General features: G+C 34.0%; 4 protein-coding genes and 1 long non-coding RNA gene across 17 annotated transcripts; 4 read left to right on the top strand and 1 right to left on the bottom strand.

Moving 5' to 3' along the window:
• Nucleotides 1-9: 9 nt before the first annotated feature.
• LOC104770554 (NAC domain-containing protein 89) lies at nt 10-2,274 on the bottom strand. The gene is made up of 4 exons (XM_010495000.3): nt 1,883-2,274; nt 1,159-1,412; nt 723-953; nt 10-608 (listed from the first exon to the last, which is right to left on the bottom strand). The coding sequence occupies exons 1-4, from the start codon at nt 2,082-2,084 to the stop codon at nt 273-275; spliced, it is 1,023 nt and encodes a 340-aa protein (XP_010493302.2). The 5' UTR covers nt 2,085-2,274; the 3' UTR covers nt 10-272.
• Nucleotides 2,275-4,468: 2,194 nt separating this feature from the next.
• On the top strand, nt 4,469-6,534 carry LOC104770555 (uncharacterized). 3 transcript variants are annotated; one of them, XR_015593967.1, is made up of 6 exons: nt 4,469-5,206; nt 5,302-5,358; nt 5,544-5,639; nt 5,722-5,862; nt 6,181-6,311; nt 6,398-6,534. It is a non-coding gene; the product is annotated as an uncharacterized LOC104770555 (long non-coding RNA). The 3 variants fall into 3 exon arrangements; XR_015593969.1 differs by lacking the exon at nt 5,722-5,862 and having other exon boundaries at nt 4,828-5,206; nt 6,178-6,311; XR_015593968.1 differs by lacking the exon at nt 5,722-5,862 and having other exon boundaries at nt 4,830-5,206.
• A 5,538-nt stretch (nt 6,535-12,072) lies between these two features.
• On the top strand, nt 12,073-15,906 carry LOC104770557 (uncharacterized). Of its 11 annotated transcripts, none has more exons than XM_087504351.1 (7): nt 12,521-12,858; nt 12,973-13,404; nt 13,510-13,939; nt 14,130-14,307; nt 14,429-14,484; nt 14,614-14,934; nt 15,324-15,906. In XM_087504351.1, the coding sequence occupies exons 3-4, from the start codon at nt 13,667-13,669 to the stop codon at nt 14,298-14,300; spliced, it is 444 nt and encodes a 147-aa protein (XP_087360477.1). In that variant the 5' UTR covers nt 12,521-12,858; nt 12,973-13,404; nt 13,510-13,666; the 3' UTR covers nt 14,301-14,307; nt 14,429-14,484; nt 14,614-14,934; nt 15,324-15,906. The 11 variants fall into 11 exon arrangements, with proteins under 11 accessions (XP_087360474.1, XP_087360475.1, XP_087360478.1 ...); XM_087504358.1 differs by having other exon boundaries at nt 13,561-13,939; XM_087504357.1 differs by having other exon boundaries at nt 12,543-12,858; nt 13,521-13,939.
• LOC147918719 (uncharacterized) lies at nt 14,593-15,600 on the top strand. The gene is made up of 3 exons (XM_087503665.1): nt 14,593-14,934; nt 15,159-15,220; nt 15,324-15,600. The coding sequence occupies exons 1-3, from the start codon at nt 14,593-14,595 to the stop codon at nt 15,598-15,600; spliced, it is 681 nt and encodes a 226-aa protein (XP_087359791.1).
• A 4,137-nt stretch (nt 15,907-20,043) lies between the features above and the next one.
• Nucleotides 20,044-21,944, top strand: LOC104770558 (bifunctional nitrilase/nitrile hydratase NIT4). Its single transcript, XM_010495002.3, has 5 exons — nt 20,044-20,358; nt 20,485-20,664; nt 20,860-21,153; nt 21,261-21,542; nt 21,641-21,944. Exons 1-5 carry the CDS (start codon nt 20,190-20,192, stop codon nt 21,799-21,801), a joined length of 1,086 nt encoding a protein of 361 aa, XP_010493304.1. The 5' UTR covers nt 20,044-20,189; the 3' UTR covers nt 21,802-21,944.
• The last annotated feature ends 1,345 nt before the right edge of the window (nt 21,945-23,289 follow it).

Here is a 23,289-nt window from a genome sequence, read left to right on the forward strand (position 1 = left end):
AAATACTAATTTACTAAATTGCCCCATCATTTTTCAGTTTTCATTAATTAACACCAACACTCTTATCTTGATCACTTAAAACATCTTCTTCTTAATCCACTTTCTTCTTGGAGTAGAATTATAGAAAACATTAAACTCAAAAAAAAAAAAAAAAAAAAAAAATACAAACATAATCTATTCTTCTTGACAACATGGAGAACAAAAACAACACAGGAGGAGGGACACTGGTTCCTACTTTTTCTTTTTTCTTTTTTTCCATAAGAGACTTTTAGTTATTCTAGATAAAACAGCATTGCTACCAGAGCAACTGCACATATAATTACGTCCCATCGTGCCCTGTTCACTGATTTGATCGAGTATAGACCAACGAAGCAGCTTGATAATGATTCCCTGGCGTCTTGTCCTTTCTTCTTCTGTGATGGCCTTTCCTCTAACAATGATGACATTTGTTTGTCTATCATGTTTGGTAAAGGAAGTACCCTTATCTCCATTGATGCTGATTCAAGTGTTGGCACTTCGTTTGATGTGTTCCCTGTCTTCACCGCTTCATCAAGATTGATGATTTCGTCCCTTAGGATATCCGCAAAGAAATCCTCTTCATTATGCATCTATAACACACACACACACACACACACATCAAATTCATTATGAGAAACAAGAACCTGGACATAGCTTTACATGGATAGGTGGAAAATAAGATAAACAAAACGATGGTGACGAACCTGTAGATTTTCTGATGATTCTGCCATTTCAGCGAGCAACTTGTCCCCTGATTCACCTGCTAGGTAAAAATCAACCAAGTTGTCCCAATCAGATGGGCTCTCTGAACTAATAGCACCATTTTGCAAAGGCATGTGGTTCTCGGCTACTAAATTTGGCTGTGGTGTCTTCTGACTTGTACCACTATGATTTTCTTTGTTCCTCCTAACCCGGCAAACAACCATAGCATCATCCTAGAAAAATGTACAAAAGATAATCAATCAACTCAAGCCAAAGAACAGAATCCTAATTTGTTACTGTATTCCTCAACTATACGGCTTGGAGACTCCCAAAGTAACCAGTGTAGCTAGCTAAAGTAGCCAAAGTCACCACTTATGTAATATGTTTTAACAATCAAATTAAGTAAGACAAAACAAACGCTCAGGAGGAACAGTTTACCAGTGATACCCCTTTCATGCAGTACTCGTGCATAATCCAGTCAGTTCTTTCGCCTTTTGGAGCACGGCCAATATGGAAAACAAGCGTCCGCTTAGTTCCAATGACCTCAGAACCAGACTTGACATCACGTTCTTTCCCAGTGGCTTTCCAGTATCCCATCTTTGTTGCTCTCCTGTTCTGTGAACCATGTGGATACTTCTTGCCACGGGCACAGAAGAAGAACCACTCGTTATCAGATTTAACAATCGACTTATCTGGAAAGCAAAAAAACACACAAACATTGTTTTTGTCAATTCCCAAAGCCAAATCATAGAAACATTAACCATCTCAACATAATCTAAGCAAAGATGTCGTGTAGCAAAGACAACAGTCCTAAAGTTGTCAAAGATATGGACTTTTCTAAAACAGGATAATGCTTAAAGACAACCAAAGCATGTCATAGCCCAAGATATGCCCAATTGTATTAAAATAAGAAGGATTCACTGAGTCATAGCACACTGAAATCATTCAAAATTGATCCAAAAGGTTGCTAAAGTTTCAACAATCCTGTCTCTAGAAATCAATATCTACAAAAAAGATAGTAACAAATTGAAACAAGTTACCCTAACTTCAAATGGTTCCCAAATCTGAAACATCCTCTTTGCCCCCAAAAATAAGACTTTTTTTTTGGTTCTTTCCTAAAACACACAAACAAAAAGAAACCGATCGGTTTCAGAAGACAAACCGGGCAAATCCCAAGGCTCGAAATTGTAAATCTCAGCGTCAGGTATAACCTCGACGGACCTCTCCAAACCATCCATCTTCCTCTTCAAGTAATACGAAATCAGCTCCACATCAGTCGGCGAGAACTTAAACCCAGGAAACACCGTCGACGCTTCTACCGACGCCGCCGTTGCCTTAGACATTCCAAACGCCTCCGTTTCCATGAAGGCTCCCCCGTACACAACAGTCGCCACGAAGCCCGTTAATACTCTTAACTCACCGCTCAAAAACAAAAAAAAAAAAAAAAAAAAAAAAAAAAAGTGGGAATGTTCGAGAAATCTTTTTTTTGGGTTCTTTCGCTCGTAGTGGCTCTCTTCTCACGTTTACTTAGCTTTGAATAATTTGCATTCGATTGGAACACTTCACAGGTGCACACATGGTTTTGTGCGTACGTGTTGCGCGGGTATTGCTTAATCTACGTATAAGTGCCACGTCACTAAACCTAGTAAAAAATTGTCGTTTTATTTCATTTAGACCCTTGTTGTTTTGACGTAATCTCAATTTATGACTTTTAGTTTACGTTTCACTAGTAAATAGCCCCTTGAACTGAATCAAGATCATCGATGCAACAACAAACCAAGCCGAAATCAACATAACCAAATAAGAAAGAAGAGACATTTAATTGTAAAAATGCTTATAAAAATGTTGAAACAAAAAAGTATGATAGAAACTGAATAATAATACAAAACCAAAACTTTTTCAAAATAAAATTGTTTATTTTTGTGAAGGTAATAACTTGAAGCAACAGAGGGGACACTTGTGACCAACTCGAAGCCATGTTTCAATACAAGACCTGTGGAAGACATGAGAGCAAGGCAATCTGGTTGCTTCTTCTCCAAGAAACATCTCCCCAACGCAAATCGTACACGGATCGAGCCGATCCATGTCTGGTCCAAGCACCTTTAAACGCTCTAACCTCGATGAAATCTCCATCCCCACCGCGTCCTTCATTGCCTTCTTTGCTCTCATAGACACATAAGAGGAACCCATAAAATTAGTGAAACCCATCTCCGATATAGCTTCTCTAATTTGTTTTTTCCATGACGACAAAGAAAGCATATCCTCATTCTTCTCCACTCTCTTCTTGATCAGATCCGATTATCTTACTTTTAATCAATTCCTCACATTTTTTGTCCTCACGTCTCATGAGCTTGGTCTCGTAATCAACATGCGTTGACTCAATTCTTCCGCTGACTTGAAGCTTAAGAGTCAACCACATATCATCCAAACAAAACTCATCCTTCTTGATGACTTTCAACTGCTCCACAAGACGTCCGATTTCCTCAGGTTGGTTCACCAACTGACGGAACAAGAAAGGCGAGTTATCGTAAATCTCACTCCGCAAAACCTCGTACATCTTCGAACTAGTAAAATCTGTGAACTCTGTTTCTGTCTCAAGGTACGAACAGGGAACACGAAATCTGTGAGTGGACACTGTTTTTGTATCAATCGTGGATATAGGGTTGTAGATAGTGACCTCGTTATACTCAATCTCTATGAAAAATTGAGCATACGAGAGAGTCTTCTCGCACTCACGCCAACCATTCTGTTTCCCGGGTGATTTCGTCAGAACAATTTGGTTATACGGTTCGAGGGGAGGAGGTCTAAATCTTTTTAACCAAGGGCCATATACGTGTGTTCTTGACGTGGCATTCAAGACACGTTCCTTAGGAAACCTGACCTGGTCGCAATTGCTTTTGACGTGACCAATCATACCACAGTTGTAGCAAAAGTCGCCTAAGTTAACGTATTTGAACTCCACGAACCGGTTTTGGTTTTCGTCTATGTAGAATCCAGGTTTGAGTGGCTTCTTGAGATCTATTTCCACTGTGAAAGAGATATTCCCGTGGCTTATATGGAGAACTGAACCGTCGAATTGAGACTCGAGATTCTTTACGGAGTTTTCGCTGTAATAAAGATACGATGGAAAACCCACGACACGGACAGTGAAGGAAACAACAGTGAAATCAATCATTGCAGAAGATTTTAGATCCTTGATTACTATTTTTCCGTTTGATTCTTGGTCAACTCGTCCTTCCTTGAACACTATGATAACTCCATTAATGAAGTAAAATTCGTCCACTTCAACCATCTTTTTGTCATTCTCTTGTATGAATTCGAACAAGAAGATATCGTCGTCGTCGCCTAGCTTTTGGACAGTCATGTCGCCCGAGAGAACCCATTGTTTCCTGAGCGATTCTTCTGTTTCTTCTAAAGACGGCGGAGTCGTTTTCGTGAAGAATTTTCCAAAGAGACGGTGTGACGAAGACTTATCGGACGACGACATGTTTACTTTCTCACAATCGTATGATCGATGTGTTATGTCACATTGCTAGTTTCATATGTACTTCTATTTATGTTTACACTACGAAAAAAGGAAAAAAAAAAACCTTTTCCTTTTTCTTGTTAGATCTGACTAACTTTTTTAATTCTTTTGTTTTCTAACTAACAAATCATTAATGGAAATATCATAGTAATGATATGAAAACTTCCATTTATCTGTAGAAAAAATCTCATAAAGTGATAAGAATAATAATGTTTTTTTTTTGACATCGATAAGAATAATAATGTTAAATATTGTATTTTTTAATTATTTTTTTTTGTCGGCCAATTTCCATTAGATAGAAAGAAAGAAAGATACAACGTTCAAAGAATTATACACTAACACATATTTAGTGGAAGGTTAGGACGTTCAAAGAATTATACACTAACACATATTTAGTGGAAGGTTAGGCCTTATTTATTGGGAGGTTTTGGGTAAAAAAAATAAATCAGAAATGGAAAAAAATCGTAAGATCTCCCCTTGTATAAGAGATCGAATCTTTGTTTAAGAGGCGATACGTGTCGCCATTCTATTGGTTGAAAGAATAAAACAAAAGAGGAAAAAAACATTTCCTGGATTTTTTTTTTCGTCTCTCTCGGGGTTGCGATTGAATCGACGAAACAAACGATGAATTTGGAATCAGAAGCATGTGTTCCAAATTGATCATTTGATTTGATATTGTTAGTGAAATTGATCATCTTTTTTTTTAATTCCCTCTTTCTCTGTTTTGAAATTGGAATTGAATCTGATATCAATCTTTGTTTTTGGGGGCGGGTTTAATGATGATGATGTCGTCGCTTGGTGGTGGTGGTGGCGGAGGAGGAAGTTGTGGTGGTGGAGTTTGTTGCAGAAATAGTAGATTTCTGTGATTTTCTGTTACCAACACAAGCAGAGAAAGCTGAGCGTGATGAGGCAGTGGCGAGTGTGTCAAGTGTTATTAAGTATATCTGGCCGAGTTGCAAGGTACGAACTTTCGAAACTTCAATCTCTCTCTCTCTGAGTATATTGTTTGATCTCAGAAACTGCAATCTCTAATTCTTGCTTATTCTCTGTTGCAGGTTGAGGTTTTTGGGTCATACAAGACAGGGCTGTATCTTCCAACAAGTGATATAGATGTAAGTGTAGACACCAGTTTTGTTTGATTGACTCTGTGATACATAATTAACAAGAATACCTTATCTCACATCCATTTGGAGCTATTATAATACTGTTTTGATACTTAGACGTTAGCTACTGTATAGATTAGTGTTTGGAAAGATCTTCATGTCTAAATCTTCATCCCTTTTTGCTGTATGTATAGGTGGTGATTCTGGAATCAGGTCTCACTAATCCACAGCTAGGTTTACGCGCACTCTCGAGGGCATTGTCACAAAAGGGAATTGCAAAGAATATCTTGGTATTTTGACTTTTTATTATTACTATGATATGGCAGTATCTCAGTGTGATCATGTCGTATAATTAGCTCTCTAATTGTTCAGGTGATTGCTAAGGCTCGTGTACCAATTATTAAGTTCGTTGAGAAGAAAAGCAACATTTCATTTGATCTAAGCTTTTTTTATCTTCCCATTTCCCTACTATCTTCACTTTTGGATTCAGTGTGCTTTCTTCTTAAGTAAATTGTAATCTCAATATCTTGGATCATCTTCTTAGCTCATATTTGCATCAATCCGGTTCACTTTTTCTTTAAAGCTTCAGTCTTTGTTGTCTTGTGAGATCTTGTAGATTTTGTTTATGCTACATTGTCTGGTTTGATTGAATGCAAATTCCCTTTTTTATCCTTTTACTATAGTGGGTGTTTGCTTATTGTAACTCATATGTCTAGAGTCTACCTGTAATCCGTTTGTATTGTATAGAGATGGTTGACTAATATTATGAGATAGTGCAAGTGAGGTGAGCCCTCATGGTCTGATACTTTTGAAGCTTTTTATTTCAAGCAGGCAGATGATTCTGGTGTTGAGGACAAGTCTCACACAAATAGTGTCATCTGTTGAGATGGATTCGATGAGTTTAGCTTATGGCTGTCCTGATCTCAAAACTCTTGATCTTTGTGGCTGTGTATTAATTACAGGTAAACCTTTAAACTTTACGAAACCCGAATCAAAGCTTTTGATTTCTGCTCTTAAACATTTGTTGTTGTTTTTGTTGTTGTTGCAGATGAGAGTGTTGTGGCTTTGGCAAACCGGTGTGTACACTTGAGGTCATTGGGGTTATACTACTGCAGAAACATTACAGACAGAGCGATGTACTCATTGGTTCAAGCGGTATGCGATACATTCCCAGCGCTCCACACTTGTTCAGGCAGGCATTCACTTGTCATGAGTGGTTGTCTCCATTTACAATCAGTTCACTGTGCATGCATCCTCCAGTCTCACGAAACCCACACCGCTTTCCCTCACCGGCTCATTGAACCGGTGTGTAAGCCAGAAGGTCTTCTCTTTGGTATATGTGTACACATAAAAAAGCCTATGGTGTTAATAAAAACTTCTTTGAGTTTACTTCTTGTCTTTTGATGCAAAATCTCAAGATTTTAACATTATATACAATATATCAATCTTGTAAATGATTGCCAAATACTTATATCTAACAATTTGTTAAGCTTGGTCCAACAATCACACCATCATTAAAACTTGCAAGATGATTTGGTTGAGAATATTTAAGCAAAATTTGAAGCAAATCAGTATTAAAATTAATCATTTTCTCCATTTATGAATTGCACTTCTATTGTAATATGTATTAATGTTTTTATTATGTTTTGTATATTCTAAAATTAATTAAATGTAATATTTTCTAATTTTATAAAATCTTAAATGTTTACACATTTATACCACTTCTATTCTATTTAAAATTTTAAAATTTTAAAAAACAATAATTTCAAAAATAAGAGATCCAAAATAAGAACTTACCAATAAAAGAGAAAATTTTATCTAAGAGATCATAGGTTCTTATATTCCAAACAGTACACAATTAATTCATAAAAGTTTTAAGAACTCCTCTTATATGAACCCCCAATAAATATGCTCTATATCCTTGTTTCCTTTGCTAAAGTGACCGTGATAGTAGCTCATGCCAATGAACTCAAAGTGATACAAGTCTTTAGCTAAAGCTGTGATATTTGTGAGACCCAAGGAGGGGTTGGTATCCTTGTTCAGCAACTTTCATTAGGTGTCCATATAGAGAGAGCGAGTCTCCACATGAAGTGACATTGCCATATTTTAATTAAACACTTCATTTGGAGAACTGCTTCTTTTAAGGCTATAGCTTCTACTTCCATTGCTGATTCTGTAGGATCAATTGATGCAGAGCCCTTAAGGATATATCTTCCTTGGGAGTCATGTAAGCTCAATGCCCGCAACATACGTACCTCTTGGCAGAGCCGGCCAAGGACACAAGCAAGCCCGATTATTGATTAAAAAAATTCGGCCGTAATAATTGGTAGTAAACTTACCTGTAGTCTGGTGGTTATGTTTAGTTAATTCTGACCTTCACCTCCTGAGTTTGAGGTCCAAAGTTATTATTTATTTTTCATTTTTATTCAAAAATAATAGCTTTCAAATTATTTGAAAAATATCTAATAAATATTACTTTTTTAGAAAACCACAGGAAAAAAAATTCAATTAAGGGATCATTTTTTTTCTTTCTCTAGCTTTTTACTTGTTTTAGTTCACTATTGTCTATTTCTCTGGTTCTGAATTTGCCATCCTTTTTGTTCTCAAATCATCAATTTTGCTTATGAATCATATACCTATTATATAGTTCATCTGATAAATTTTGGTTTTATTAATTAGGTAAGCTTTCTTGGCAAAACTTGACTATGAAAGCTTGATGGATGAGGAAGAATCATTTTCAAAGAAAAAAAATAAAATATATATATATATATATATGATGCTTTAGAACTTTTAGTGTTTTTGTTAAACATATCCAGAGTTATTATTTAGTTCGATTAAAAAAATTTAGTATGTACATATGCAAAGCGGCCATTTTTTTCTGCTGGCTTGTAGCCATATAAAACATAGCGCCGGCTCTGCCTCTTGGTGAGTAAGTGGAGTAGGCATCGTATCCTTTCTGTGTTTTATAGTATGTTGAGAAGCAATTATGTTTGCTTCTTTCCACATACGTAGATCTAGAAGGGCCTGATGAAAAATATCAGGGGTAGACCATTGCTTATTGTTAAACAACCAAACAACCAAATCAAGATCATCGATGCAACAAACCAAGCCGAAATCAACATAACCAAATAAGAGAGGAGAGACATTTATTGTAAAAATGTTTATAAATAGTTTGACCAAAAAAGTATGATGAAAGTGAATAATAATACAAAACCAAAAACAAATTCAAAAGAAAATTGTTTATTTTTGTGAAGGTAACGTAACTTGAAACAACATAGGGGACACTTGTGACAACAGTTCGATGAAATCTGCATCTGCACCGCCTTCTCCATCGCATGCTTTGCTCTAATAGACACATAAGAGGGATGCATATGATTAGTGAAACCCATCTCCGATATTGCTTGTCTGATTAGGTTTTCCCAGGACGACAAAGAAAGCAAATCCTCATTCTTCTCCACTCTCTTCTTGATCAGATCCGAGATCTTACTCCCGATCAATTGCTCGCATTTTATGTCCCCACGTATCATGAGCCTGGTCTCATAATCAACATGCGTTGTCATAAATTGTCTGTTGATCTGAAGTTTAAGAGGCAACCACTTATCATCACAACAAAACTCGTTCGTCTTGATTAATTTCAACTGCTTCACGAGGTTTCCGATATCATCAGGTTTGTTCAACGGCTTATGTCCGAAATCGGCGAAAAAAGACGGCGCATTCTCCCTAATCTCCCTCTGTATAACCTCGTACGCCTTGGAAGTAGTGTTGGCAGTAAAATCTGTGGACTCTGCTTCTGTGGTGTCAATTAGGTAAGAACAAGGGAAACGAAATCTGTGAGTGGACACTGTTGTTGTTTCTATCGTGGATATAGGGTTGTACTTGTAGATATTGACCATGTTATACTCAATCTCTATAAAGAATTGAGCATAAGAGAGGGTCTTCTCGTACTCACGAAAACTATTCTGTTTCCCAGGTGATGATTTCGTCAGAACAATTTGGTAATAGGGTCCGAGGGGAGATCTTAACCAAGGGCCATAGACGTGGGTTCTTGACGTGGCATTCAAGACACGTGTCTTAGGAAACCTGACCTGGTCGCAATTGGTTTTGACGTGACCTATCATGCCACATTTGTAGCAAAATTCGCCTAAGGTAGGGTATTTGAACTCCACGAACCGGTTTTGGTTTTCGTCAACGTAAAATCCTGGTTTGAGTGGCTTCTTGAGATCAATATCCACGAGGAAATACATATCCGAGTTGCTTATTTCGAGATATAATACCGGATTGTTGTCGCCTACTAGAGACTTGAGATCTTTCAAGGAGATTTCGCTGTAAAGATACGATGGAAAACCCACGACACGTACAGTGAAGGAAACAACAGTGAAATCAATCATTGCAGAAGAGTTTAGATCCTTGATTACTATTTTTTCGTTTGATTTTTGGGAAACTCGTCCTTCCTTGATCACTATGATAACTCCATTAACGTAGTGAAGTTCTTTCTTTAGAACCATCGCTTTGTCGTTCTCTTGTATGAATTCGAACAAAATAATATCGCTGTCGCCTAGCTTTTGGAGAGTCATGTCGCCCGAGAGAACCCATTGCTTCCTGAGCGATTGTTCTGTTTCTTCTAAAGACGGCGGAGTCGTGTTCGTGAAGAATTTTCCAAAGAGACGGTGTGACGAAGACTTATCGGACGACGACATGTTAACTAACTTTTGCTTGATATAAAACCTTGGTTTTTAAAATTAGTAATTTAGGTGATCCCAATATCGATTCAATATTTTGCCATGTATAAAACAAGAAATTTACTTTTACTAGTTTTTCTTAAAAGTAAAAAGACAATTATAAGAAAATTATAGTTCTCAACGATCTTTTAAAAATGTAAATAAATAATTTTTATACGTATATTAACAATAAAATTTTGTTTAGTAATTTTAAAAATGCAAAGATTATAAGAAAATTATAAAATTAACAATTTTTTTTTTAAAGATCATTCTAATATGTAAATTAAAAAAAAACTGTTTTGTTTTAAAAGTTTTAAGAATGTGAAAAGATAACTATATGAAAATTATAAACTTAAACAAATTTTAAAATGTAAAAAAATAGTTCTAAGATGTATATAAACAAAACAAAACTGTCTTTGTATATTTTAAAAGTGTAAAGAATAATTTTAATAAGTATATTCAAGAAAAATAGAAATTATAAAATTAGTTACTAATTATAATTTTAAGTTACTAATTCTACATGAAAAAACAATACCTTTTTCCTAAAAACATAAAAAGGATAGGAAATGATACAATTCATTCAAATAAATATTAACTTAGAATATTACACGACAAAATGGTAATCCTAAAAGATTTATTTTATATTTCTCTCATATTTTCTCACCAAATAGTATATTATCTTATAAAACTTCACAATTGCTTTGACTTGGTTATATTGGTAAAGATTTATTTTTAAGAAATTCTTATGAAGTTGTCTTATTCTTATGAGAATGTTTTATATTTTAAAGTAAACCTACACGACAACTGTACAAGCGGTCTCATATTTTTAAAAAATTTATGAGGCCAACCTTTTCTAAAAAAATCACGTATAACTCAGAAGATATGTTAATGTATTATGCATATATCAATCTCGTTTATTTTTAACATGAAATAAAATTATTACTTATGAAATAATGATATATAAATAATATTAGCCAGTGTTAGTTTTCCAAAAAACTTAGTGCTTTTTCATTTTGTTCGTCAATTTTTAGTTCTAATTAAGAAATATTTTTGATATGAAGCATAGATTGTGTTTGATATCATTTTAACTATATCCCATATAAGATAAGTATGTAAAATTAAACTATTTCATAATGATGTTACAAATAATTAAATTTTTATTTGAATGATACAATGAAAATAAAAAAAGGAAAAATAAAGGACACATAATTAAATATTTGTTCATATATGCATTATAGGATAAAATTTGGTGATATATGTTTTATATTAATTAAAATTCTATTATACCCTTAATCAAGCTCCACCGTATATATTTTTCAAAGTCATGCATTTAAATATATATATATATATATATATATATATATATGTGTAGTAGTTAATTTAGCATTTTTGTCTTTTTACAAGAGTGTAACTTCAAATCTTACAAGTTCTTCTACTTTTTTTCTTTTTAAGGGCCTACCGGCCTAGACTGTTAAACATGTCAAGCAAATCCAACCGACCTAGCAAATCTTACTATATGAATTGGGAATATGAATTGGGAATATGAATTGGGAAGTACAAATATTAAACTAACTTTAAAATATGTAAAAATTTACATTCAATTGTCATTAGAAAAATTTAATTAAAATAAATGTAATTAATTAAAAATTAAAAATGCTTACAGGTCAAGAATAAAAAAAATCTAGAAAAGTAAAAAAAATCTATTTTACATTCAATTGTCATTAGAAAAATTTAATTAAAATAAATGTAATTAATTAAAAATTAAAAATGCTTACAGGTCAAGAATAAAAAAAATCTAGAAAAGTAAAAAAAATCTATTCAAATCAAAACTAATTTGTATTTGAAAAAAAATAAAAAATAAAAGTTAACAGTTAATATTTTTAAAAAATACTGATAATTATTAGTTTAAAAAATATTTTCTCTCTCTAATAAAGTTATGGACGAAAATTACTAAATATTGTTTTTTAAAATATAAACCAATCAGAATTTTTAAAAATAAGATTTTATATCCAAGTAGACAATAAATTATTTTAATAACTAGATTTTGAAGATTTTATTAAGATTTCAAATTATAATCCTCCTATCATCTTTCTTTTATTTTATTTACAAATTGTTTGAAATTTTCATATAATACTTATGATTAATAAATATGCAGAATTTTTTCTGCATATATTGTGATTAGACTTTTTTAAAACGGAGATATACTACTTCATATTTCACAAAATATTCATGGAAATACAACAAATAAACAGTATAAAACTGTAATATTCATAAAAAATAGGGAAATTACCTAGAATATTGCATAAAAGTAGGTTTATTACTAGACTAACACGTTGAGATTTCTGTCTTACTAGAATAATACATAAAAGTTTGCAAATTACTTCTATATCTGAGTTGTATGTTTTATTACGTTTTATTCCATTTATAATTAAATTTGGTTGAAAAAAAAACTTGAGATTTTATGCTTTTGATCTTGAGATCTGATACACACAACTCAGATCTGATACACACAATTTATAATTAACTTTCTCTCTCTTATCTCTCTCGCATCTTTTAGAGAGAGGAAGTTCTTTCAGATTAAAATCGAAATCTCTTTGATTTTAATCTGGTTTTTTTTGTTGTAACATATTATCCAGCTTAGTCTGGATCTTCTCTCTCGTCTAAGTACGAGTTTTGTTTTAGCCGTTTTGGCTATCTTCTTTTATTTTATTCGGTTTTCCCCTTTTGCAGAAACAAAATCTCTTCAATTGATTCAAGTGAAGGAGACAAACGCCGAGAATGAAGATCAGAGGTTCAGAAGATCATCAACTGCTTGATTTCCTTGCAAGAAAGAATAAATCCTTCATACCCTATTGGTGCCGTAATCGGCTTAGGATGAAGGTCTTTTTCTTTGTTTGTGAATCAGGATGATTGGAAACTTGATGGCTGGTGAAGACAGATTCAACAGATTCAGAAGAGCGTGTTTTGCTGCTGGGTCTAAAGCCTCTTGCTTTGTCATCGGTTCCGGCGATTCACTCTTGTTGGTGTTTGGATCTCTCTTTATTCATGCCCGGAGAAATCTGCAAAAGGAGTTAAGGTGGTGATTCTGAAGAGTAGCTGATTTCAGAGAATCCATTCTGGATTCGATCGAAGGTCAGCCATGGTGGTGATGGCGGTGACGAGTCCAAGACGAGTCGGTGACGATTCCTAGATGAGTCGGGGATGAGTCGGTGACGAGTTGAATGCATCTCCGTGTTCAAAAACGCGGCCGCCAAGACCGATTAATCGCCGATTACACGCTTGGCGGAGGGCAACCGCCGCGATTTCACCTTATGCGGCAAACAAATCGGAATTTTAGGTAACTAATCTTTTATTACCCCTAATTTTGTTTTCTGATTCTGGATTTGCTCTCGATTGATGCTAAATTGGTCACGTTATCTATCAATTTGATGCTTCTATATAGTCGCTATATAGTCGCAGATACGGGTTCGGATGTAATTTGGAGCAATTTCAGGATCTGAGGTGTCCTAGAGATTTCAACGGAGCAAAGATTTAGGGTCTGTATTGATTTAATGCAAATTCTCTTAAGGTTTTAGTGGGATTTTTTTCCGTTTAGAAATATGGAGTTGTCCGTCTCTCCTCAAACCCAGAATATGAACTTGCAAACTCCCCGTAAAAGCTCACTTTCAGGGTCTAGGAAAGATTTGTGGTTTGCTATTCGAGAAGGGTCATTGGTTGATGTGGATTCAGCACTGACCACGCTGAAGAAGAGCAGTGGCAATATTAATTTAAGGAATGCCTATGGTCTGACTCCTCTGCATATTGCTATCTGGAGAAACCACATTCCTATTATTAGTAGACTTCTTGCAGCTGGCGCTGATCCAGATGCTAAGGTTTATGACCTTTCCTCTATTTGTGTGTTTATATATCTAAGTATTTGTTTCTTCTTTGTACTTAGTCCTATCTATTTTACGTCTCTTTTCAGTAAGTTATTTGGTTTCTGTCTCTATGTTTGTTGCAAATATTGTATTCATAATGCTTAGGAAATTGAGCTTGCTCTATATTGTACAATGTCCTTATCAGGATGGAGAATCTGGTTGGAGTAGTCTTCACAGAGCTTTGCATTTTGGACATCTTACGGTAGCTAGCGTACTCATCGAGTCAGGTGCTTCTTTTACTCTAGAAGACATAAAACTGCAGACACCGGTTGATTTGGTCTCAGGTCCAATAGCTCAGGTTATTGGCGAGCAATAGAGTTCAGGTAACTAATCTTTTCTCAACCTTGACCTTTAAAGGAAAACATGATTCTTCTGGTCCTTCTTTTTTAGACTACTTTTGAGAAGCTGAAATGTTATGTTCATTCTTTTGCTTCTTTTTTGTAGTGGCTACAGAGGTTTTCAGCTGGGGAAATGGTGCAAACTACCAACTTGGGGAAATGGTACCATTACTTTTAAATTCCTGCTGAAACAAAAAGCTTGAAACTTCAAACCTCATTTCATCTTTGTTGGATACACTTGTTGATACGTATGTCTTTTAAGTTCCTACTATGTCGCATATGGTGTTTCAGAGCGTCGTTGCTCCCAAACCCTTATCTCCACTCAAACCCTGTTTACCTATCCCTCGTCCACTACCCAATCTGCCTTGTAAGCTCCGTCGTGGCTTCGTTAGGGCTTCCTCCTCTTTTCTTGTTGATGATTCAGTTTCGGGTCTCGAGCGCTGCTTACAATTGCCTACGGGAGTTGAGTTACGCCCTTCTTCCTCTGGTTCCTTCTCTGCTAGTACTCAGATGTGTCTTATGATGAAAGGCAAGTTTGGTTCCGTAGGAGCTGTTACTTTGGAAAAGGGGAAGCTTGATATGACCCTGAAGATATCTGAGACCAGCCCTGAGGTTCAACTCTCTCTCTTTTTGCAAGAATTTTCATTATAACAATCCTAATCCAAGAATTAAGAACTAGTTTGGTGAAATTCTCTCTAAAGGATGTCTCTTTTATCTATGGTTTGGTTATATCAGCATGTCGTTGCTTGTTTTATCATCTTTGTTTGGTTATATCAGCATGTATTAACATGTATTAACATGTATTGCAAAACTCTATCTTTGTTTGGTTATATCAGCATGTATTAACATGTATTGCAAAACTATATCAGCATGTATTAACATCTTTGTTTTATCTATGGTTTGGTTATATCAGCATGTATTGCAAAACTCTATCTTAGGGCTTAGGAAACCTTTAATCTGTGGATCAAGAACGTTGATAAATATGGATGGATTTGGTACAGGATTATGAACGTTCAATTAGGGGAAAATTCAAGACAGGCATGGCTAGGTGTGGAGGCAGACCCATTGGCGCAGTCAGATGATCTGCTGGCAAAGGCATACAACCGACCCTCAGAGGAAGCAGTAGCAAAGCCATCTTCAAGATGGTTTATCTCAAAGAATGCAATTGTCTCAGGGCTACTTGGGAAGAAGCAAGAGGACTCAGTTTCAGATCCTGCACCTCCAAAGGCTAGACAAAAAAGGATTGTGAGGAAGAAGGTGGCTGCATCTGCCTCTTAAATAACCAACAAAACCTCTAAAATGTCACAATTTTCAGAGTCCATGAAAGAGCAACAGTGAGGTTATGTTGTTCATTTGAGGCACACATGAAAAAGTTTTGTTGCCAGAGGAAAAATGAATCACCAAACTAGGGGAATTGGAAATGATCTATAGCTTTTTTTTCTTTATGACTGAATCTCAAGTTTTAAGTTCTTTTGGAAAGACAGTTCTATTTTTTAGGTGTGGTGATGATTGCCATTCTGTATTTTCACCTTTTTTTCCTTACTTTTCTCAAGTGCTAATAAAATTAGCCACATATTTTATGTTGTTAGTGCTTTTTACAATATTTTAAAGTTGGTATATAATGTGGTTTTCAGGTAACCTTTTATGTAGAGTAAACTTTAGACCGTCTGGTCATAATAATTCAAAATTCAAAATTTTGTCCTAAGTATGAACGTAAATTCTATCACTTGAGTGTAGTCAGTTTCACAAGTTTAGGTCAGTCATGATTGCTTAAGGTATCCTGTAAGTCATGATTGCTTAAGGTATCCTGTAATATCTACTTAGAAACTAGAAGGAATAGAAGATGGAGCCTTTGCAGAAGATAAAAGAGTTGCAACAGAGAGAGATTTGTTTGGTTGTAATTAATAGAATTTTAGGGTGAATGTGATGTATAACTAGATCACTTAGGTAGAAAATTTCAGTATAACTTGAACTACTTGGTGCAACTGTACTAGAATTATTAAAATTTAATTTCAATATGGATCATGTGAAAACGAATAAAAAATAGATTTTGGCGGCGGAATATTCATTTAAAATCATCACACTGTGGTAAAATGAACCAAAGACAACATGATATTAGTAAAAAATTATTTGGTATACACATAATTGTACATAGTTATCCAGTTATACTCTCATATCCATAGTTGACCTTTTGCATTTTTTCGTATTTCCAGTTAGACTATAATATAAATTATTAATTAGCAGCTGGCCAAAAGATTTATCACTATTAATTAGCATATACAAGGTTTTCATAACACAATGTTCATAAAAACTTAGGTTTCACCTCTTTTGCTTCATTTGAGGTGATCACTTACTAAGTCTTCCTTATACTATAAAGAGTGTTTTATGTGAAGACGATAGTATATATTAGAAAGTGATAAATTCTTGTATTGTTGATTAAATATGGTTCTTTAATAGTTCAATATGTTTTAGAAATTCTTATAAACCTTAATTATCATTTTCATATTTTAAATATAAATGCAAATCTAAATATATATTTAGTTGTACCTAGTTGAACTGAATATTATATATTTATGTTATCTAAATATTACCCTCTATAGTTAAAATGTAATTTTGTATGGTTATTGTTCATTACCTCTCGAAAATATGATAAATAAACAATTACGAATTACATAGGTTGTTCTAGTAACATCTCTTACTTTTTCTAGTAACATCTCTTACTTGTTCCATTTCCGGTGAACAACAACGACAATATTAGCTAGGGTTATAGAAGAAGATATGTTGAAGATGACTACAAAATTACAATAATATTGTTCATTAAAACGGATTTATGGACCTACACTAAGCAAAAGAACGTTATGTACGTACTCTAATCTCAAGAACATTATGTACGTATGCGTTCATATGTACGTACACGTTTATATGTACATACACGTTCGATTTTAGGTTTAATGAACCCGAAATTACCAGAATATCCTCGTCTTCTATCTCTAACATACGACTGAAAACCCTAATTTTCCCTGCCTTACTTTATTTTTTCACGACTTATGTCTATTTTTTTGGTTTCACTTGTGGGTTTTTTACTCAACTATTATAGATTTCCATCTCAATATCTGATTTCTAAATTAAAAACCTATAAAAAGTGAATTATATAGATTTTCGAACAGATATCTAGCTCTTCCATGGATGAACCCAGAGGAAAGATTAACGAAACAGAGTAGGAAAAAGACGTTTGCTCCGGCCGACAAACAGAATACGATTGATGAATCTGCTACAAACGTTATTACATGAACACCATATATCGGAAGAACAGCAAACGTGTTTAGATCTACCTCCAATAAGTCTATCGCAACGCTAGACTGTCTTTGACAGCTCAAACAAATTCGTGTTATTCTGGTAAGACTTTACAGCTGTCAAAAATGCTTACTAAATCTACCACGGACAAGAAACCTACCATCACACTCCGAAAACTATTTCAGAAAAACAAACAAGTATACCAAAAATATCTGTAAGGAGAGAAGGCTGTCGCAAAAATCTGTCGCAACAGGCCATTAGTCTATCATAAATATCTTCCCACCCTTTTACGTTTGCCGCTACACGCGCTAAAAACAAAAGTCTATCATCAAAGGGAAATTCCTCTACCAACTTAATCTACCGAATCGATTTCATGTACGTCCACCGATAAGTGTACCAACACTACAACTAAGTGTACCATCTACAGTGACCGATAAGTGTACCAAGACTACAACTAAGTGTACCAAAAATATCTGACGTACACCTTTAATCAGTCCACGTGTATAAATCTACCATCAAAGGATAGGTAGACTTAGTCCCAACTTCCAATGTTTTTTTTTTTTTTTTCTAATGGCATTAGCTGTAATTACGTTTTTTCCCAACACTAGTTTCAGGGGTAGTATAGGTACAATGGGTTAGTCTAGTAATAACAAACAATTGTATGTTACTTTTGTAATAAGGAAGCTTTTATGCAATATTCTAGTAACTCACCCTAAAAAATAAAATACTAAAATATTCTGAAATTATAAATATTAAAAAGACATATATAGAATTATAGAATAATTAAAAATAAATATTATCTCAAACAAGTAATTTTTTAAAAATATATAACAATAATTTTTATTATTATATTATTATTATTTAAAAATATGTTGATCCGTGCTTAAAGCACGGGATATCTCTTAGTTCATATATTAATATAATTGATCCATTCAGCTTGAATTTATGGGTTGTAGTGAGTAACCCACAAATATTTAGTAATATTATATAACATTTTTTGTGTACAAAATTTTCTATAACTTTAAAATTATTTTTCTTAGTAAAAATTTAATAAAAAAATTAAAATTAAAAAAATAAACACAGAAAAAATCATAGTTAATAAATTTTGATAGAAAATATCTTATTTTTTAATTTTAATTACTAAAATTTATAAAGTATTAAAATTTATGATTTATTTAAAAACAATTAGCCTGATTTTGCTCTCAATTACAAAATTTATTAAAAATTATATAAATTATTGATATATATATATATATAATGTTTTAAGATGTGTATTTACCCGCGTAATATATATATATATATATTTTTTTCTTTTTTTTCTTCTTTTTTTCTATAAAGTTATATATATATATAACAAAAAATAAAAATCTAATCATTATAAATTTGCATCTTTTACAAAATTTGTTTTTTTAGAGGAATTCCTCAAAATGCCACTAAAAATTTATTTTCCAAAAATACCATTTTTTAGTTTTTTTTTCAAAAATACCACAAATGTTTTTTTTCTTAAATACACAAACACAAAAAAAAAATATGATTTTTAAGGGTGTAGATTTTTTTTTTTAGGTTGGAATTGACAAATTTAGTTTTAGGGTATAGTTCTTAGGAGGTAAGGTTTAGTATTTAGTATTTAGTATTTAGAATTTAGGAATTAATTTTTAGTATTAAAATTTAAATTAATTTTGTGGTAATTTTAAAAAATATATTTTAGTGATATTTTTGAAAAAATTAGTATTGTTGGAAAAAACCTATTTTATTTTAGTGGTATTTATGAAAATTGCTTTCTTATTTTTCAATGTCAGTACGACGAAATTGACTTTTTAAAAATATAATGAAGAAATAAATAACACGATAAAGAGAGAGAGAGAGTTAATTGACCACCACCAAGAATACAAATCACAAATCACAGAATTATCTATCAATCAATACTTCACCTTGATCAAGTCTGAACAGAGCATATAAATTCAACACTCAAATCTGGCTTCTTTAAGTTCCTCTAAAACTAATCGAAACAGTACCAATAGCTCTAAAGCATATAGAGAACACCAAATGAGTCTTCTTTCCCAATTAAACTGAGCATAAGCGTAAGTAACACAGGAACAAGAAAACCCAAAATTGAAAATTTTCACACTTACTTGCTATAATCTCTTCATAGACAGATTCAGAACGCTTAAAATCAACAGCGTATCGCCCAAAACTAAGGATCTGAGTGCTCGAACTATTTATTTCACGGTGAAGTATTTAGTATTTAGTATTTAGAATTTATGAATTAATTTTTAGTATTAAGATTTTAAATCAATTTTGTGGTAATTTTGAAAAAATATATTTTAGTGATATTTTTGAAAAAATTAGTATGGTTGGAAAAAAACCTATTTTATCAGTATTTTATTTTAGTGGTATTTATAAAAATTGCTTTCTTTTTTTTTCAATGTCAGTACGACGAAATTGACTTTTTAAAAGTATAATGAAGAAATAAATAAAAAGAGAGAGAGAGAGTTAATTGACCAGGCACCAACCAAAGAAGAAGATACTACCAGAATCCACTCATTTCCTCTCTCTATCTCTCTCCTAGTGTGATGACCAGTCAGCAAGAAATGTCTCTCGTCACGGCGGCTTCTCCTGTCAACGTCGATCAAATCTTCCCCGAAGTTGACATGTCCACCGCCGCCGACTCCTCCTCCCTCTTCGTACGAGCTACCGTCGTCCAAGCTTCCACCGTCTTCTACGACACTCCCGCCACACTAGGTTCCTCTTCTCTCCTTTTTTTTCTCATCGGAACTTGAGAGTTTATTTTTTCTGAATTTTTTGTTTCCCCTTTGGTTAATTGATGCGATGAGATGAGATTATTTATCTTCCGGGATTTGTTTGCAGATAAGGCGGAGAGATTGCTTGCTGAGGCGGCGGACAATGGTTCACAGCTCGTGGTGTTCCCGGAGGCTTTTATCGGCGGTTATCCTCGTGGCTCTAGCTTCGAATTGGCGATTGGTGCTCGAACTGCTAAAGGAAGAGATGACTTTCGCAAATACCATGCTTCCGCCATTGATGTTCCTGGTATATATATACATAGTCCTCCATCTCTACGATTAGCTTATCGATTCGTCAATTAGTTCGAAATTTTTAGCTAGCTGCTGTGGTTTATGATGTAGTAAGAAATTGAATTAATCTGAAACTGAGATTGTTCCAGAACTCTGAAATTCTGAATCATCAAGTGTGTCTAAGATTACATCTGTGAATCTTTTTATCTAGGTCCTGAAGTGGAACGATTGGGGGAAATGGCCAAGAAGTATAAAGTATTCTTGGTGATGGGTGTGATAGAGAGGGAAGGCTATACGTTATACTGCACTGTTCTTTTCTTTGATTCACAAGGTGAGTTCTTGGGTAAGCATAGGAAACTCATGCCTACAGCTCTGGAACGTTGCATCTGGGGGTTTGGAGATGGATCAACCATCCCTGTTTTCGATACTCCCATTGGGAAGATCGGTGCTGCTATTTGTTGGGAAAATAGGATGCCGTCTTTAAGAACCGCAATGTATGCCAAAGGTTAGTAGTCTTTCTTCTTTAGAGCTTCTACATAGGGACAATGTATTGTATTTTACAGACTAGTTTGTAAAGTATTCATGTGTGGGGTTGTGATTTGATTTTTGTAGGTATTGAGATTTATTGTGCACCTACTGCTGATGCTAGAGAAACTTGGCAAGCATCGATGACTCACATTGCTCTTGAGGGTGGATGTTTTGTTTTGTCGGCTAACCAATTTTGCCTTCGGAAAGATTATCCTCCTCCACCGGATTACTTGTTTTCCGGTTCAGAAGATAGCTTAACTCCGGACTCTGTTGTCTGCGCCGGTGGGAGCTCCATCATTTCACCTTTGGGAATTGTTCTAGCTGGACCAAACTACGAAGGAGAGGGTCTTATCACAGCTGATCTAGGTAAATTACTAACACTTGTTTATCATTTACCTTTCTCATTCTTTACATAAGAAAAAGAAAAAAAAAAAAACAATCATATCCTTAAAATCTCTGAACAGATCTTGGGGACATAGCAAGAGCCAAGTTTGATTTCGATGTGGTTGGGCATTACTCGAGGCCTGAAGTGTTTAGCTTGAACATAAGGGAACATCCGAGAAAAGCTGTCAGCTTCTTGACGACGACTAAAAAGGTAACGAAAGATGAATCCGTCAGTAAATAAACAGACATATTTGTAAGACCCAAACTCTCTCTATAATTTGATGGAGTTTATGTGATGTATAAATAAACATTTGTAAGACCCAAACAAACGTACGTTAGACTTTTGATTGAAATCATTATCAAATCCAAAACGTGTTATATTGAGTTTTTTTTCTTCTTATCCTCGTTCGAATTGTGGTTCTGTTCGTTTCCATGTTCTTTAAATGTGTACATATAAAACTAGTGATTCTTGTGTTTCTTGTGTTAAGGATGAGTTCTTTTTAGATAAGTGATATCAATTAATATAACTTAACCTTTAAATGAATAATCCAATCAAATACCAACAAACCAAACCAAAACTGCATCAAGCCGAATTGAAACTAACCAAAGATTGTTCTATTTGGTTTCAAACCAAATTTCCGAAAACTAAATGTCTGCCCATGTTTGAAAGTTGAAATGATCTGTCCACTGACAGTTGCTAGTTGGAATGTCTACAAAATAGTGTTTTGAAGATTCATTGAATGTATCAAAGATTTTATGCAAGAGACAAAAGGAGACAAAGAGATAAACCACACACGAACTTGATAAGATCATGCTGACAAAATATCTTACCTATTAATCGAATGTTTTTAGCATTTGACATTTCTCATAAAATAAATGGTTTCATTGGGAGAAATTGTTTAGCCTAGTGGCACCAAAATAATGCTCCCTCTCTACTACTATTTGCTAGGTTTCAATTTTGTTATACGAGTTAATAAATTTATCCCCCAAACTTCAACTATGTTAAAAAAAGCTTTGTGAAGATAAACTTTTGGCACCCAAAAACCCTTGTTTCGATTTGATTTGATAATGGTTCTAAGCGAAAATGTTATATTATGTGAAGGAATTGTTATATATGCATTTATCTTTCACACGAATTGCGGAATTGGCCTATTACAAAAGAGAAGAGCCATATTTTGGATGAACAAAAAGAGAGTCATTTTTGGGTTTCTTTCGTCATCTTATTAATTTCGGGTTTGTAACTTTTTGGTAGATTTTTTAGGGGAAAAACGAATAGGGTGAAACGTAACGGATAGTTGTGAGACAAAATCACATGGGAAGATGGAACGATGCTGTCCGATGTCCACACAATAATTAATCGATAAAATGTCGTGTTTCATTTTTTGATTAAGCTCCTTTAAACTAATCCCTCCTTGAGACGATTATATATCACATTAATACATTATTGTCTTTTGATTCGTCTACTAATTGTTGTAATTATTAGTACTATGATTTAATTTACACCAAACCGACGTTTCCATGTGTATATCATCAATGCCACAAAAAAAAACGAAATAAAGTCTTTAATAAATTTCCTCCAATTCAAAGAAGTTGTATATACAATGTATATATCCGAGCATGATTTGATTGATATTCTCATGTTCCCCACATCTGAATGACGGTCTAAATTGTAACCAGCATAAGAGCCCATTCTTAGTGAGTTGTCCTCTAAAACACCGCACGTAAATTA

The sequence above is a fragment of the Camelina sativa genome, chromosome 20 (genome assembly GCF_030686135.1).
Source record: "Camelina sativa cultivar CO46 ecotype springtype chromosome 20, ASM3068613v1".
NCBI lineage: Eukaryota > Viridiplantae > Streptophyta > Magnoliopsida > Brassicales > Brassicaceae > Camelina > Camelina sativa.

What these genes read in the sequence shown, in the direction of transcription:
- LOC104770554 (XM_010495000.3), bottom strand. Translation starts at nt 2,084, where the DNA reads ATGGAAACGGAGGCGTTTGGAATGTCTAAGGCAACGGCGGCGTCGGTA. An exon ending in GCATGAAAGGGGTATCACTG is followed by an intron (nt 954 to 1,158) that starts GTAAACTGTTCC and finishes ACATTTTTCTAG; the next exon opens with GATGATGCTATGGTTGTTTG. An exon ending in AATCATCAGAAAATCTACAG is followed by an intron (nt 609 to 722) that starts GTTCGTCACCAT and finishes TGTGTGTTATAG; the next exon opens with ATGCATAATGAAGAGGATTT.
- LOC104770557 (XM_087504348.1), top strand. Translation starts at nt 13,667, where the DNA reads ATGGAGTTGTCCGTCTCTCCTCAAACCCAGAATATGAACTTGCAAACT. An exon ending in GCGCTGATCCAGATGCTAAG is followed by an intron (nt 13,940 to 14,129) that starts GTTTATGACCTT and finishes TGTCCTTATCAG; the next exon opens with GATGGAGAATCTGGTTGGAG.
- LOC147918719 (XM_087503665.1), top strand. Translation starts at nt 14,593, where the DNA reads ATGTCGCATATGGTGTTTCAGAGCGTCGTTGCTCCCAAACCCTTATCT. An exon ending in TATCTGAGACCAGCCCTGAG is followed by an intron (nt 14,935 to 15,158) that starts GTTCAACTCTCT and finishes TGGTTATATCAG; the next exon opens with CATGTATTAACATGTATTGC. An exon ending in ACATCTTTGTTTTATCTATG is followed by an intron (nt 15,221 to 15,323) that starts GTTTGGTTATAT and finishes GATTTGGTACAG; the next exon opens with GATTATGAACGTTCAATTAG.
- LOC104770558 (XM_010495002.3), top strand. Translation starts at nt 20,190, where the DNA reads ATGACCAGTCAGCAAGAAATGTCTCTCGTCACGGCGGCTTCTCCTGTC. An exon ending in TTCCGCCATTGATGTTCCTG is followed by an intron (nt 20,665 to 20,859) that starts GTATATATATAC and finishes CTTTTTATCTAG; the next exon opens with GTCCTGAAGTGGAACGATTG. An exon ending in AACCGCAATGTATGCCAAAG is followed by an intron (nt 21,154 to 21,260) that starts GTTAGTAGTCTT and finishes TGATTTTTGTAG; the next exon opens with GTATTGAGATTTATTGTGCA.